General features: G+C 33.6%; 3 protein-coding genes across 3 annotated transcripts; 1 reads left to right on the forward strand and 2 right to left on the reverse strand.

Moving 5' to 3' along the window:
* The first annotated feature begins 2,544 nt into the window (after window positions 1-2,544).
* Window positions 2,545-4,906, forward strand: LOC110656160 (heat shock factor protein HSF30). The gene is made up of 3 exons (XM_058129729.1): window positions 2,545-3,337; window positions 3,728-4,584; window positions 4,677-4,906. The coding sequence occupies exons 1-2, from the start codon at window positions 2,639-2,641 to the stop codon at window positions 4,562-4,564; spliced, it is 1,536 nt and encodes a 511-aa protein (XP_057985712.1). The 5' UTR covers window positions 2,545-2,638; the 3' UTR covers window positions 4,565-4,584; window positions 4,677-4,906.
* Window positions 4,907-7,295: 2,389 nt separating this feature from the next.
* LOC131170535 (BTB/POZ domain and ankyrin repeat-containing protein NPR1-like) lies at window positions 7,296-12,406 on the reverse strand. Its single transcript, XM_058129731.1, has 4 exons — window positions 11,006-12,406; window positions 9,534-10,281; window positions 8,107-8,310; window positions 7,296-7,693 (listed from the first exon to the last, which is right to left on the reverse strand). The coding sequence occupies exons 1-3, from the start codon at window positions 11,531-11,533 to the stop codon at window positions 8,120-8,122; spliced, it is 1,467 nt and encodes a 488-aa protein (XP_057985714.1). The 5' UTR covers window positions 11,534-12,406; the 3' UTR covers window positions 7,296-7,693; window positions 8,107-8,119.
* Window positions 12,407-13,223: 817 nt separating this feature from the next.
* Window positions 13,224-14,488, reverse strand: LOC110656162 (uncharacterized). The gene is made up of 3 exons (XM_021812786.2): window positions 14,224-14,488; window positions 13,874-14,114; window positions 13,224-13,766 (listed from the first exon to the last, which is right to left on the reverse strand). Exons 1-3 carry the CDS (start codon window positions 14,246-14,248, stop codon window positions 13,349-13,351), a joined length of 684 nt encoding a protein of 227 aa, XP_021668478.2. The 5' UTR covers window positions 14,249-14,488; the 3' UTR covers window positions 13,224-13,348.
* Window positions 14,489-16,201: the final 1,713 nt, after the last annotated feature.

Here is a 16,201-nt window from a genome sequence, read left to right on the forward strand (position 1 = left end):
ATAACATTAAAAGAATTTCATTTACTTTTTTTAAAATATATAATATAACATAATATATATATATATAATAGAAGGAAAATATCACTTAATTAGTAATTAATTATTTAATATTTATAATACACGCATTAATAAGTTTGAACCCAAGACTTTTTTGTCTCTTAAAAACTTTATTTTATAAAATTAAAAATAAATATTATTTTAAATTAATAATAATGAATTGTATTATTTATTTTTATTATTTTTTTATATTAATCTTATAAAAATATTATATTTATATATTTATTTTTAATGAAGTTACTATGTACACAAATTAAAATAATTGAGATTTATTTTTTAGCTCTTGAAATATATTATTAGCTAGTGAAACACAATTATTTAAACATACAATAACATCTTCTTTTTATTTTTGCATGAAATTTCTAATAATATAAAAAAATTTTTGAAAATTGTTGTATTTATAAATATATATATATATATATATATATATATATATATTATAATATTTATAAAATTAATATGATAATTTGATTGAATCTGAAATGATAAATTAATTAATATTCACCTAAAAAAGAGAGCTATTCATAGATATGTATAATAAACCATCATAATGAGTTTCAATTCTTGCAAATAATAAATGTATTCATCTACCACATTAAATAATAAATTAGAAAAGTAATACTTCCATTGTCGTCCCTTGTTCCCGAAAGTGGATTCCTTCCCCTATTTCAGGCATGGTTGGTTTCTGTATAAATAATGATGTTGTTTTATTGCAGATCGAGCATGGAAGAGAGCTTTTAGGATTTGCATGGAAGAGTTTTATTGCAGTCTTTTTATAAGTTGATTTTACGATATCTCGTCTTATTTTTGTTATTTTGTGGGTTGTGCTTGCAAATTACAATGTGCTTTGAGGAGAAACAGTGGTGGTGAATCGCAGGGTACAGTCTGAGAGACGGACTGTACCCTGAAAGGCATGATTAGAACACTGAAAAATACCATAGTTGTATTGACATCTATACTTATCATTCTTCTACAGCCACAGCCACTGGGGTTTCTGATGTGCTTTGGCTTTGTTTGATATGTCGTGAGATCCTTAGGATGCGTCTAAAAGAAAAGGTCCTCCGAGCTTGCTCCGATGCGTTTTAAATGGTTCTCTTTTCAGTTTCTAGGGGGATCTTTGGTACTGAATCTAAGCGACTGAGTTGTTTCGAGGAAAGAACAGCATTTGGGTGATTGGGAAAATGCTAAGAATTTCTAGCTCTAGGGAATATTGAGACAGATATTCAATACACCCTTGGGCTTTTATGCACATGGGTATCTGAGTTAATCAAGCCAGTTTAGCTTAGGTTCTTATATTTTTTTTTTTTAAACTAAACATTGGTTGGATTTGCAGGCTTAGATCTTTATCTGTGATTTTGGTAGTTTTTATGTGGACTTTTCTATGTAATGGGTCTTAGGCCTTTTTAATGCAATGAATATACATAATAATTAAAAAAAAAAATTACTATTTTGATATTTTGCTAATCAATATTTTTACTTGGATGCTCAGTTGGATGTAAAAGATTGGAAAATTAAATTTGTAGCTGGCAAAACTTGTACCTTGTAAATAAATAAAGCTTAGAACCAAGATTCCCAACATAATATTCACTATTGAAATAAATAAAAGCCTTTGTTCACTTTGCTTTCTCTGGCTGTTTAAAAGTTGCAAAGAATCAAGTTAACAATGGGGTCAAGGGGATGAAGGATTAATCATAAATGTTACTTCCACAAAAGGACCCTACAGCCTTTTTTTTCCCGCTAAAATAGTCAATGCCCTGAAAGGAATAAGAAGGAAATAAGCAGAATTCAATAGTACAAATGACATAGCAACCGATCAAATGTTCTTGGTATAATTAATTGTATGAGATTCTCATACAAAATAAAGAGGGACAGAGGGATGGATCGGTAGTGATCACCGTGTGAGACTTGGAAGTCCTTGCTAAGACTGGATTACGCTGACAAAAACAAGCCTGGGACCATTTTTTTCCCATTTTTAAGCCCAACCCACCAACACTCAGAGGGCCAAATCACCACCCCCATTTTTATTTTAATTATTTGTTTTAGTTATTTCTTCAATTATGAAAAAGGAAAAATGGTACGTCCTTTATTTTTCTTGTCGTTTAATGGTTTTAATTTAGGAATGCCACTGCTGTGGCGTGGCTCCAATAGAGATAAGAAGGGTGCGGCATTGATCATGAACCGACACATCGTATACTCGGCGCTGCTTATCAATCCCACTTTCCAAGCGGTAATATCTTTGTTTTAACATATGGAAAGATTGAAACGTGGCAACCATGCAGCTAAGCGTAACACCGCCGATTGACCGCACGATTTCCCTCTTACAAGTTTCGCACGAGGATTTGATATGTACTGGAACAGAATGCGAAAACGGAGACAGAGAAAAGAGAGGGACACTTGGCAGGCTGCTACTAGTGGAAAAAGGCTTATTACAAAAGCAGAGAGACGTGGCAACTCTCCCTTCACTTCCATAAATGGACACACCCTCCCTCAATGGACACGCCCATCCCACCTATCTCTCTCTCTCTGTTCCATGTAGTACGCTTTGTAGTCGTAGATTACAATTTCTGAAGAAACAGACTAAATGGTGGCTCCGGATGTAAATTCTAGCGGTGTCGGTACTGGCGGCGATGGAGATTTTTCTCCTTCGTTTGCAACAATTTTGTTGCCAGAGTCACTTCCACAACCAGCAAAAACCATTGAATTACCTAAGGATGACAAGCCCATTGATTTAGTTACTAATGTCAAAGCGGAGGAAATGCTAGTTGTCCCCGATTCCAGACCCGTCACTTGCGCCGCTTGCGGTGAAGCCAGCTATGATGGGCCCTCTTCTACCTCCTCTTCATCCATTAAGACAACAGAAATAAAAAAGGCGGCGGCGGCGGAGGAGACTGTCAAGGTGGTGATGATCAAAGAAGAAGAGGAGGTGGAGGATACAGGGGCCATTAGCGTAGTTCACTATGGTAATTGCATCAATGTCGGTGGCGGTGACGGTGACGGCGACGGTGACGGTGGAGGTGTTAATGGCAATGGGTCGTCGTCTTCGTCTTCTTCAGTTGATTTGCCCAAACCCATGGAAGGTTTACACGAGACAGGTCCGCCGCCGTTTCTAAAGAAGACTTTTGAGATGGTGGAGGATCCGGAGACGGATTCCACAGTGTCTTGGAACAAAAATCGTGATAGTTTTATCGTCTGGGACGCTCATGAATTTTCCAAACATTTGCTTCCCAAATACTTCAAGCACTGTAATTTTTCCAGCTTCATCCGCCAGCTCAACACCTATGTGAGTCTTCCATCTTAGTTTTCTCTTGAATCTTCATTCTTTTTCTTGATTTAAGGCATATATGTATAATTCGTTTTAGAACTACTGTCTAAGAATCTAAAGAACCTTTTTTATTATTATTATTATTAGATGCTCTCTGTGTTGATATGTAGTTGTAGAACACTTCTTCTTATCCTTCTTCATAATGGGAGTATTGTTGTCAGATACATTTCCCGTACCCAAATAACTTTTCTCTAAGATTTCCTCGCTACTCACAAGTATTTCATTTTTATTAATAGCTTGCTTACCTTGATGTTCGGATTTCTTTTTATTTGATAATATTTGTCCTGTGTAGAAAATTATTGTTTTAATGTTGTGGGTTTCGTTTCTTATGGTGCAAAATGGTCTCAGGGCTTTAGAAAGGTTGATCCCGATAGATGGGAGTTTGCAAATGAATGGTTTCGGGGAGGGAAGAGGCATTTGCTCAAGAACATCAAGAGGAGGAGTAGGTACAACAAGCGGGAACAAGGAGCAGCAAACGGTGGTGATTCCGCTAAACCCGGTACGGAAGTCGAAATTGAAAATTTGAAGAATGATCGAGACTTATTGAAAGTCGAAATCCTCAAACTCAGTCAGCAACAAGAGAACTCAGAGAATCAACTCAGCATTGTTGAGCAGCGCACTCGAGTTGCTGAGTGCAAGCAATTGCAGATGTTCATTTTCCTCTCTAAAGCGGCCAAGAACCGAGGCTTTATTCAAAATCTTATCCCGAAGAGAAAGCAACAGAGAGAACTGGATGGGAGTGAACTCAAGAAAAGAAGACTGCTTCCAACCCAAGTTCCCGAAAACTTGCCTGATGCAGCGGATGCCAACCAAAGTGTCAATTGTAGATACCAAGCTCAGGAACAATTAGCCACTATGCAAACTGAACTCGCTGAGATATTAAGAGAGGATACAGAGACCAATACAATGTTAAAACTATTTGGGGCTCCCATGAGTGATGAATTTTGCAGTCCTATTCAGGACCAAAAGGCCAATTTGATATGTGGAACCAGTGACCGGGAATCTGTTCACCATCTAATGTCAGAGAAATTACTGGATGATGATTCAGTTTCTGAGAATTTAGTTGAAGAAGACGTCGAAGTGAATGACTCAAAGTTTTACCTTGAATTGGAAGATTTGATTGGAAAACCACGAACTTGGGGTGGATATGTAACCGAGATGGTAGAGCATGCGGGTTGTACCTGATCAGTACCCTGATTTCAATGGTAAAATCTCATCAGATTTTCTCTTACTTCATTTGCAATTAATTGTTAATTAGTTTGACATGTTTATGTTTAGCAAGTGTTTTACCATGCAGGCAACAGGGATGTCTCTGTACCTGACGCAGAGACAACTAGTTGTGTGAACTGGCCCTTCCAGTTGAGCTCCTAAGCCCCCAGTTGGAGATGCTAGCGTTCAACAGTGGTTATAAATGTTCATATTTTTCCTCACATCAGTAAATACCATAGTTTAGTTCTGCATCCAAGGTTTTGTCATAATATGTATAAATTATAATTATAGTAGACTTGGTGTCAAATTCATGGATCATGGTGGTGGATTTTCGATGTGTGGCGAAAATTTTCTGGGTAATGCTATTAAATGCTGCTTACGTGGCTTTTGAGAAATTATTAGGTGTAAGTCTTGGTGCATATATATTATTTTTATATATTATTTTTTATAATTAATATGAGATTCACTCTAGGAGATTTATTTTTTTATGAAAAATGAGATAAAAAATATTTTTTTATTATTTAGTTATTAAATTAATGGTATATTTATATATATATAATTATTTTTTGATAAAAAAATATTTTTTGTTGGTTTTTTTTAAATATTAAATGTTATAAAATATAAAAAAAATATTAAAAAAATATATTCTTTTTAAATAAACGGAACCAATAGCACCCTTTCTTTTTTATTGAATTACTGGTTGGTGCTTTTTTATTGAAGAAAAGAAGCATTCATTAATTAAATAAAATAGCACTCCTTTTTCATTTTTTTTTAAATAATTTTTATCTTTTTATTTAAGGAAGGAACCGAAAATTGAGAAATCTATTTTTTATATTTTTAAAAATAACGATTAAATTAGTTAAATTAAAATTTAATAAAAATATAAATTTTATTTTATATTATATTATGATGTGGAGCAGATTAGGAGAATTATTGAGTCTAAATTAATGATCTTAGAAATTTATTTTTCATTGTTATTTAGCAAAATTAACTAATATACATATGAGATGCTCGCTTATACATATTATTTAACTATTTTTATTTAAATTTAAAATTTAAATAGATAAATTATTTTAAATTATTTTTAATTGAAAATAATAAGAATATTTTAACCATTTAATATGTAATTAATAACAAAAAAATTATTTTATTAAAGAAATCAAATTTTAAAAATTAAATTATTATTAAGCATTGTCATATATTAAAATAAATGCATATTTTCTGCTACTTGAATCTGTAGAATATTAATTAATTTTTGCACAATTAACTGTCCCTTTTAAACACTACTTAATTATAGACTATTTTCATACTATTAAACCATAATTCATTGGGTTTTTTTTTTTTTTTCTCTTCAATTTAACGAATTTGTTGCCTTTACTATGTAAATTAATCAATCTTCCATTTTATTTTTCTCTATGTCTCGAATGCTAGCAGCCTGATATCGCTATAATTTTAATTATTTTTAATTATTAAACATAAAAAATATATTAAAAAATTATAATTATAATATTATGAAAATTGAGATTTTTTTTTATCAAAAAATTGTCTATAATTGTTCACTTTAACTTAATAATTCATAAAATTATAGCACTATAATTTTTACTACTATAAATGGATGCATTTTACGTGTCAAAAATAAAAATAATTAAATAATTAAAAATAAAATGTAATTGATATTATAGTATCATGTTTTTTCACTTACAAATGTATGTGATGCAATTAAATTAATAATAATATTATATTAGATATTATTTTAATCTAAAATTATTAATATTTTCATTATTACAACCATCAAAACCACATAACAGGGTGAGCACTATTTAATTTAATAATTTAAATCGAATAAATTAAATCGAACCACTTTAATTTGGTAATTCAGTTTCGTTTTTAATGTAACTTTATTCGATTTGATTCGATTTTATATTTTAAAATTTTTTATTATTTCAATTCGATTCGATTTTATGGAGAAAAAAAATCGATTAAACCAAATCAAACTGAATTTTTTCATTGATTTTTAAATTGATTTATGAATTATATGTAATTATATACATAAATTTTATTTAATTTCATTGATTAATAGTTATTAGGTTCAAACCAAAGTCAAAATCAGATCAAATAACTGAAAAATCAAGTCTAAATTAAAAAATCTATTCAAACTCAAAAATCGATCGGTTTAAACCGAATCAAAATAGAGCAATCCAATTCGATTTGATTTTTTTTTCATTTTGATTCGATTCGATTTCTAAAATATTATAATTCGACTTTGATGATTTTATTCAGTTCGATTTGATTTGAACCGAACACTCAGCTCTATCACATAATGATAGTTAAATGGTAGGGTTATGACAATATCAGTGACAACGTGGGATAATGGCAGTAACTAAATAGTTATAAGATGGTAATGGTGATTAGATAGCGATGATGATAGTGATGGTAATAGTAGCAGAGGTGACTGAATGGTGATATTGTTAATAGCATTAACAATAAATAAAAAAAAATAAAAATAAATGATCATAAAAACATCTAATTTTTATATAAAATGAGATTATATTATAAAATATAATTAAATTGTGATTTCATTACATTAATTTTTTTTGTGTTACCAAACAAAATAATCAAATATATAATATAATTACATTACACTTTTGATTTGGTATTGATTTGGTACATTACGTCGTACCAAACATGGTCTTATTCCCTTCCCTCCTTTATAGCCAACCATTTATTTATTATACAAAGCAAAAAAAATCTTAAAATATATATGTATATATATAACAAAAAAGTTGCATAAATATCATACAAAAGGAAGAAAAAATTAAGCCTTACTAGTACTACCACCCCTATCAGGAAGCTTGCCATTAGACCTCACAGTCACTACTGATTTTGACGATGCAGAAGATGATCTGGTAGACCTATCAAACTCTTGTTTATCCTCAGTAAATGCCTTAGTTAGAACTTCCTGGAGTTCCATGTATCTTCTTTTCTTTTGGAGTCGTTCCTCTGGAGTGTCATTCCCCAAATAGGCGAGCTGCGATAAGTCATCAGCATCCATGATCCTGTTTAGTACTTCTGAGCACTTAGGGAAAAACCTTTTCCCAAGTTCCACTGTTCAATGTCAAATAACATGATCAATTTCATAATTTGTCCTAATTTTCCAAACCAAAGAATTCCCTTGCATAGTTCTAGAGATTTGATATCAATACATCAATCTTAAAAGGGATGTTCCCAATCCCCTGGGATGGGACCCCAGACTTGTTAAATGGCAGTATTTCTCGCTGAAGACTGAAGATGAACTTGAAATCATGGTTTTGTGGATTTGGAATTCCCATAGAAATGTTGTTAAACATCATTTCCACTATTTTCTAACAGTTTTTACCCATATCTGAACAGTGTTTAGCCAACTAAATTTATACAGATGGGGTCCTTTTAAAGTAAATTGAAAAGAAAATTCTCAGTGTTATCATTTGCAGAAAATCTTCTCATGCAGATATATCGTCTATGTGCAGAGCATGATTTACCAGTTTTAGAGAGCTAAATCATCCTACTCAGATGCTCCTCTTGAATTCTGAAAGGTGCCTCATTCAAATCCACTGTTGTCCTCTGAGCACCAGCCAAATTCTTCACCTTGGCGCTAGTTAATGGAAATTCACTAGTGCCATCCACTTGAGCAATATCCATCGCAACTTTCGCTTCCATGGGGAATAAAAGTTTTGCCAGCCCAACTGGTGAAAAAAATATATTACAGAATGCACAGAAACTGGTTCAAACAATGTACTACATATTGACGTAATCAAGCAATGTATTTTACAAGAATCAGTTCAATTTTGATCCCTCCATAGGATACTAAACTAATATGCAAATCTAAAATAAGGAAGAACACAAACAGACAGACTTATAGTGAGAGAGAGAGAGAGAGAGAGAGACGCTCATTACTCTATTATCATGAAAGCACAAGAAAGAAAAATTTGTTTCTATACGCAGTTATCTTGCCAGTCATCCTCTCAGAAAACAAAGAAGTAACAATATGAGCCAGAGGGATCTGTCTCTAGTTAACTAATGAAAATGAAAGCAAAGGATTCTGAGTAAGGACTGGAATGCTTGTCGAAGCAATGCAACTTTGCATATTTTCAAAAGAACAAAAACCTAGGAACAAAACTAGAAAGGATACTGAACCATTAGCAAAAATCAAATTTTAAATACTCAAATGTAACTCAAATCACAAACTGATCTTGGTGATCAAATGCTCTCAGCAATCAACTATATATGATATTTTATCTAAAGATACTTAATGATAGAAGATAGTATTGTTAGAGGTGTGTGACAAGATCAATTTTACAATAATCAAATTGTAAGCACACATATGAAATGAGAGAATAAGATTCAAAATACATCTTTCAAATAGTAAGCTCCATTAATGGAGTGAGGAGCAATATTTTTCAAGCAGAACATTTAAAACTAAGAGTTCAATTGTATCACACCACCAGTTGGGGAAAAAATAAAAGAGGAAAGGGCATCCAGATCAACCAGATGGACAGACACTAGCTAGGCACACAAAAAACCAATTAGCAGAACAGAAGAGTGGGAGGAACAGAGGTTATCTTGGGTTGAAAACATCATCCTTCTTTGGAACAGCTCTGAAAGGAGCAGAATTCGACTATTCCTATGTTGAAAAAAGAAAAACTGTTCTTTGATTCAGTAATGCATATGATTGTCTGAATGCTGTGAATAGTTAATGAAAAGATGAATAGTGTTTGACTTGCAGCATAAGAAAAAATACTACTATATTTATTCAAGTATTTTTGTTTGACCTTCCCAATCATTCTCTCTTAGGGATACTCCTTTCTTTTTCAATCATGAATGGTCCATCCAAAGAAAATAATGCACATCTGAGTTTCACTATGGAATATGTATGAAAAGCAGAGAACATGAACTCGATGAAAATCACCTCTATTTTCAAGGTACAATAATTTCATTCGCAGGTCATCACCAGCCATAGCAAGAGAAAGAGAAGCCTCTCCAAGCAATGGATCTCTTCTTTCTGCTTGTTCCAATACCTCTATGCATAATCGTTCCTTGGGAGAAGCTTTTCCTTCCTCAGTATAGCTATAGTAATCTGAAGCCCTAGTAAGTCGCTTCGATATTTGAAGTGCTTTTCTACCATCCAGAGTAAGATCTGACGGACGAGCTCCCTTAGTCAAGAGAGATACAATAATCTTAGGCTCTTTACGCATTGCAGCAACATGCAGTACAGTGTAGCCCCTTAAATTTTTATGGTTTACATCAGCAATTCCAAGATCAAGAAGCTCGGTGGTAGTCTTTGCATCACAGTACGCAACAGCATAATGGAGTGCATATGCATCATCCAAATTGGTATGCGCCTCTTTTAGTAGCATTCTAACTAATTCTACATCATCTGAGTCCAAAGCCCGGTGTATTCTCTTTACATGTTTATCAGGATAACCTGTGCTTTCAGGTGTCTCCAGACCAAACTCTAAGCGAGAATCTGTTATTTGCTTTACAATGTGTTGAGGCAAGGCCTTGTCAAGAGTTACAATATCAGCATCAGATTTCATAATGATCTCGATACATCTTGCAAACAATCTCTCACAAGCTTTACCACATATATTTGCAACAGATAGAACCACCAAGATGTCATCAATTGCAACCTTGTCAAGAATGCCTAGAAGGCGCCTCTGCAATTAAATAAGAAGCCAAAAGATTTTGATGAGAAAACAACAAAATGTGAAAACTGAGTAACCAATAACCAGAAACTGGAAAGATTTACATTCTTTTCAAATCTGTGACAGAATCGATTATCATTTCTTTGTGGGGGAACATAACCATAACATGTTAATCACGTAATACATCTTCTCCGGTTAAGCTAATTGATAAGGATGTTGCCAGTGCACCTAAAACTTGAGCTACCAATTGACTGATTTCAAGGATTATGATCCATTCCACCAGTTATGGTCTTAAATCTACTTATACTAAGCAAAGAATTAGAATAGTGCTCAGCTCAATAAACGTCTAATTCCAATTCTATTAGCAAAATACTGTAAAAAGTTACTTTTGTCTCAACATAGTTCTCAACCAAAGTGGAAACTTGAACACTTCACTTTAACCCAAAGAATTTGCTTTGATACCTACTGGAAGATTACAAGATGAAAAATCAAGAGCTAAACTAACTAGACAACCGTGAGTAGGTTTCTTCAACATCAACAAAAGCAAGAAATACTGAGATGAATGTAAAAAATTATAATATCTAGCTATAAACTGGGGATGATCTCTGTGATCAATATCCAAGATCTGCTTACTCCCTTCCCACAATGCTAAAGAATTGATACTACACTACAACTCCATGAACAACAATAGATAACAGAGTTTCCAAGTAAAATTCAGAGAGTCTCTAACTCTTACCTGATAGAGAGCCACCAATTCAGGCACCTGAAACGTAAAAGATGCATATAACACCTCAACCATAAAATCTACAGCGGGCCTGCAAGCGACATGGGTGCAATCTTCATCCACACAAACACAAACGCCCTTTGGCAACGGCCTCACTTTTCCAGTATATAAATACGCCAAAACTGCCACAAGCGAATCGAACCCAACATCATAGTCCTTTGCCAACTCCTTCAATTCAAACTTCGAACCTTTCTCTTTGGCCGCAGAACCCGAAAACACCGCCTTGAAGAAAGAAAATCTCCCCGACAGAATGCACCGGTGGACTGGGACCTCCCTGTTAGTGGCCGAGATTGTGATTTTGGCGTCGGCAAAAAAGTCAAAATCTGGGGAATCGAAGATGGATTCGAGGCTTCTGGAGAGCTGTTGGAGTGCTGAGATTTCAGGGTTTGGAGGCTTGGGAGTGGATAGGGTTTCTATGCAGCACGTGCTGCTTCCATTGCTGATCTCAGTAGAATCAGAGAAACCAATCCTATTATCCATTAAAAACAGACAAGATACCAAGAAAAAGAGAAGGATTGTTGGTTTAAGAGAGGGTTTAGGGAGTGAAATTGGTGCAGAGAAGCTATTTGAGACAAAAAGAACCCAGTTTTAGACCAATATAGATCACAGAGCAACAGATACACAGATTTCCAAGAAACATAAATGCAAAGAGCAACGGCTGTTGGAGTCAATCACTAAAGAACGTTAAAGAAAAGTGTTATAGAAATATGTACAACTCCCCATGAAAGGAAATGAATTTAGAAAGGGTTTCAGCCATGGATATAAGAAGAGATGACAAAGTCAATACTGAAGAAGAAGACAGTAAGCTCAGCTAGCATCAGCTGAAAACGCGGGCGACGAAGAGTGAAAACAAAGAGGAGACCAAAGGAAGATATATAGGCAAAGGCTAGGCTTTATGGGCTTGTCCTTAATGAGTAAATGTTTCCTTATTTTGGTCCGTACATCAAGATCCCACCCATGTTCCCGTCTTTCTTTGTTCAGTTTCTCGAGTACACCAACTGTCTAAATTGATCATTTTTTGCTGGAGGATCTTCGTTGCACTTCTGATATTTGATAATAACCAGCTTTCCCTTTTTGTCTTCTCAAAGATGAGTCCTGATTGATCAAGCTTCATCCGACGGCTGGGGATTGTGCAAATCACCACATAAAGGAAACGCAACAACATGACAGTACTCTGCTCTTAATGTATTTGAATGGTTGAAATAGGAAAAAGAAATTTTTGCTCAAGCCATTTTCTGCTTTCGTCATGGCGTTTTAGGGCTTTAGGCAACTTGCTGTGTTCTCTGTTGTTTGCTTTCAATCTTTAGGTTACTCATCAGTCATCGCCCAGTGTTATGCGACTCATTGCCTATGTCTTTTTGTTCTATTTACTTCTGCCTCACCCACCATGGGATTGAGGGAAATGGGCATAAGGAAAAAAATTAATTTTTTATTTGGATATTAAATAAAAAAAATAAAAAAAAAGAGAAAATTTATTTTTAAAATTCTTTTAAATTGATCTAAAATATTCTTTTTCAAATCAAAGTGAACTAATGGAAAATACAATAAATAAAATTATTATTTACATTAAAATTACTTAATTTGATATATTATAACAGAAAAATAATAATATAATAATTATTTATCCTCTGCTTCCAATCATCCTCTAGCTAAGAAGGATAGTTGAATTTTCATCAATTTTCTGTTCTGACTTTCACAATTTCGAATAGAGCAATGGATGAACCATTTAAATACGCTAGGAGTTACTAAATTATATATTTATATATAAAAAATATATATTTTATATATAAATATTTAATTTAAAAATTATTAAATTTATGTCCATAAAATGAAATGTGTAACTTAGAATCAGAGCTATGCACTTAAATTAACTGCTTCTACTGCCCTTAAAAGATCAATTACTTGGAAATTTGTCAAGTAAAAGAAGAAAGAGATTGGTTTGCCGGCCTAATTGTTTACATTTTCTTGCAGCGGTTAGTAGAAATGGATGATGATGCATAAGCTTTATTAACCCATGATAATGCAAACAAGTAGCTATCAGATGGCCGTCAGGTGAGAAATTCAACTATTTTCCACTTAAAATATCTCAAATAAACCGTGACCAGGTATGCTATCAATTCTGCTCTTGGCTTGGCTTCATAACTGAAACAGACTTGGTCAACTGTACTACTGATCATCAACAGATAAAAGTATTTATAGACATTCTCATAACAAAATGAAGTACATCAATATTCAATAATTAATCCTGAAAAATCAAGCAAGCAAGAACAACCATTGCTGTACAAAAATTTTAATTTAATCTTTCTTACTACCCCAAGGAGAGCAAACCTTTTCAAGCCCTCTTCCAATGGATGCTCCAAATCCACCTTCCTTGTATGGTGAACATACTTTTTCAAGCCCTCTCCCGATAGAAGCTCCAAAGCCACCTTCTTCCTTCATCGGTGAAGAAACAAAATTGATGGATTCCTTCTTAGGGTGGATGGTTTCAACAAGGGCTTCGATTTCTTCCTTAGCTCGTTGGAAAATACTTGGCCCTTTGATTTCATCAATCGGAGTGGTCTCATCAATGTCATCTCCCTTTCCATGAGTTTCTTTGTGATGAATGCGAGGCGAATTCTTATGGTGGATTATTACTTCGATCTCTTCCTTGGCTCTTTCAATTAAATTTGTTGGCTTAACATCATTCTCTGACTCAAATTGCACAGACTGATCCCTGAAATTGGGAGTGACACAGTTAAGTAAGAAGAAGAATCCAACAATCCACAATCCAAAAATCCCAATTTAAAAAAAAAATAAAAATAAAAATAAAATTCACTGAACCCTTTGCTGTGATTTTCAGACTCTTTCTTGGGATGGATAGTTTGAATCAAAGCCTCGATCTCCTCCTTTGCTCGCTCAAACACATTGGGAGCTTTGACATCATCCAGTGAGGTATTTTCATCAATGTAATTACTCGTGCCATGAGTTTCCTCACGATGGCGATGCAATATGTCGCTGTGCATTACCGCCTGGATCTCCTCCTTGGCTCTTTCAAAAACATTGGGTACTTTCACATTTTCATCTGCCATTGCCAACCATAGAATCTGATCATCTTTAGGATAATCAACAAATTCTTCAATCACAATTCTACAATTTTGGACATATGATTATAGAATTAGGAAAAATCGTACCTGAGACCTGCTTCGATCCGGCCATTAAAGCTGATAACAAAGGTGTTTGATTTTTTTTTTTTTTTTCTGTGTGAGCTTTTTAATCAATTAAACCGCAACACAAAACAGACGGCGGTTCTTGTACGCAAAAAATATAGCATCCTTTTTGGGATTTTGATTCGTTGTCCGCCAGATCACTGAGGCCAGGCTAGTGCTTCGTTAGATCAACAACTGCAAACAAAAGATACAATAGAGGAAGGCCTATAGGAATTCCTCCTTCCAGGCTCAGCCTCATAGAGGTGGGCTACGGGACAGCCCACTTTATAAGGCAACAAAGCCCATGTTCACAATTAATCAGGTTGCTTCAAACTTGGCAAACTCTTATCATATTCTGGTTTGAGGGCTTATCATTTTTGGTAGAATGTCAAATTGATTGACATTTTTCAATATCTCCATCCCATCCATATTAATTTTTAGGGATAATTATTATTCAATTTTTAGAATATGTCATTATTCATTAAAATTTACATTATTTAATTTTTAAGATTTGAGTATGTGACCTTTCTTTTTTTTTTAAATTTTTTTTACTAATTAATGAATAGAGCCTTTCTTATAATGAATAGGCCCATTTGAACTTTATGAAGCATTTTGGGCCTTGAATTTGGAGACTGAAATGAGAGCAAGAAATTGAAAATTCCGATCAAGGAGAGAGACTGCGGAAGACTCAGTCAAATCATAAATGCTTAATTATTTAACAATAATAAATATTTTGGAATGTTATCCGTACGTGAAAGTAGCAGTAGCACGCGGTCGGATCTAAGCATAACATTCAAAGTTAAAATAAAGAAACAGACATGCAAATTCAAAGTTCAACGCCCACCACTCGAAGACTTAGATATGCCTCGTTGGAAATTTTGACAAGTCCTAGATTTAGACATTTCTATCGGTTTGAACTGTGTTTTTGGAAATTTTGAATCCCTAATGCTATGTTTGATAAATCATGGGAGAGGAAAGAAAATTATTTTTTATTTTTTATGTTTTCTCATGTATTTTAATAAATTAAAAAAAATATATTTATTTATTTACTTGAAAAAAAAAAAGGAGTGCAAAGAAAATAGTAATATTTTCTTCAAAATATCATTTTGTCCTAAAAATACATTCGGATCTATTGTTACAAATCTCTTTAGAGTTTGTGGTTGCGCTCCCAATAATGCATTCTCCAAGAATTGAATCTAAGTTCTTCTATTGGAAGCACAATGGACTTTATTACTATACTCAACACTTGTTAATAATCTCAAACTCTCCTTTAAATTTTCATAAAAACAACTAAATTTAAGGTTCGTTTAGTGTTCACTTGAAGAAATAGTAATAAAAATTAGGGGATAAAGGTTCTGAATAAACTGATGTTTATTGAGATATTGTTGCTGCTATAAATAGCTAATATAGGATTACAAGATAATGATGCAATACAAGCTAAGGTTGATTACAATAGATTAGAAGATATGTGTAGATGAGTTTGTTACAGATTAGGATGAGTGCTATAGACTATGATAATCACTATCTTTCCTTTACACCCCTGCAATTCGACTAGGTACAAGTTGAATTGTCAATTTTGCTCAAAGATCTGCATGTCTAGAACTTGGCAAAGGTTTAGTAAGTATGTCGGCAAGTTGGTCCCGAGAAGAGATGAATTTGACCAGTAATTGCTTCTTTGTAACTTTATCTCTGATGAAGTGATAATCCACTTCAATGTGCTTAGTTCGTGCATGGAACGCCGGGTTGGCAGTGAGATATGTTACCCCAATATTATCACACCACAATGTTGGGGTAGCGGAGGGTAGCATGCTTATGTTAGAAAGAAAAGACTATAACCAGATTAATTCGGTAGTTGCGGCACCAATTGCTCTATAATCGGCTCCTGTAGAAGATTTGACAATTATACGTTGCTTTTTGGAGTGCTAAGAGATTAAATTTGGTCAAAAGAAAAATTGCATACCCA

Source organism: Hevea brasiliensis, chromosome 11 (genome assembly GCF_030052815.1).
Source record: "Hevea brasiliensis isolate MT/VB/25A 57/8 chromosome 11, ASM3005281v1, whole genome shotgun sequence".
In the NCBI taxonomy this organism is placed as follows: Eukaryota; Viridiplantae; Streptophyta; class Magnoliopsida; order Malpighiales; family Euphorbiaceae; genus Hevea; species Hevea brasiliensis.

Excerpts from the sequence above, each read along its gene's own strand:
- LOC110656160 (XM_058129729.1), top strand. The coding sequence starts at position 2,639 with ATGGTGGCTCCGGATGTAAATTCTAGCGGTGTCGGTACTGGCGGCGAT. Across the intron at positions 3,338-3,727 it reads TCCGCCAGCTCAACACCTAT|GGCTTTAGAAAGGTTGATCC; the intron begins GTGAGTCTTCCA and ends AAATGGTCTCAG.
- LOC110656162 (XM_021812786.2), bottom strand. The coding sequence starts at position 14,248 with ATGGCCGGATCGAAGCAGGTCTCAG. Across the intron at positions 14,115-14,223 it reads CGGATCGAAGCAGGTCTCAG|ATGAAAATGTGAAAGTACCC; the intron begins GTACGATTTTTC and ends TGGCAATGGCAG. Across the intron at positions 13,767-13,873 it reads TCTGAAAATCACAGCAAAGG|GGATCAGTCTGTGCAATTTG; the intron begins GTTCAGTGAATT and ends TCCCAATTTCAG.
- LOC131170535 (XM_058129731.1), bottom strand. The coding sequence starts at position 11,533 with ATGGATAATAGGATTGGTTTCTCTGATTCTACTGAGATCAGCAATGGA. Across the intron at positions 10,282-11,005 it reads AATTGGTGGCTCTCTATCAG|AGGCGCCTTCTAGGCATTCT; the intron begins GTAAGAGTTAGA and ends ATTTAATTGCAG. Across the intron at positions 8,311-9,533 it reads ATTGTACCTTGAAAATAGAG|TTGGGCTGGCAAAACTTTTA; the intron begins GTGATTTTCATC and ends TTTTTTCACCAG.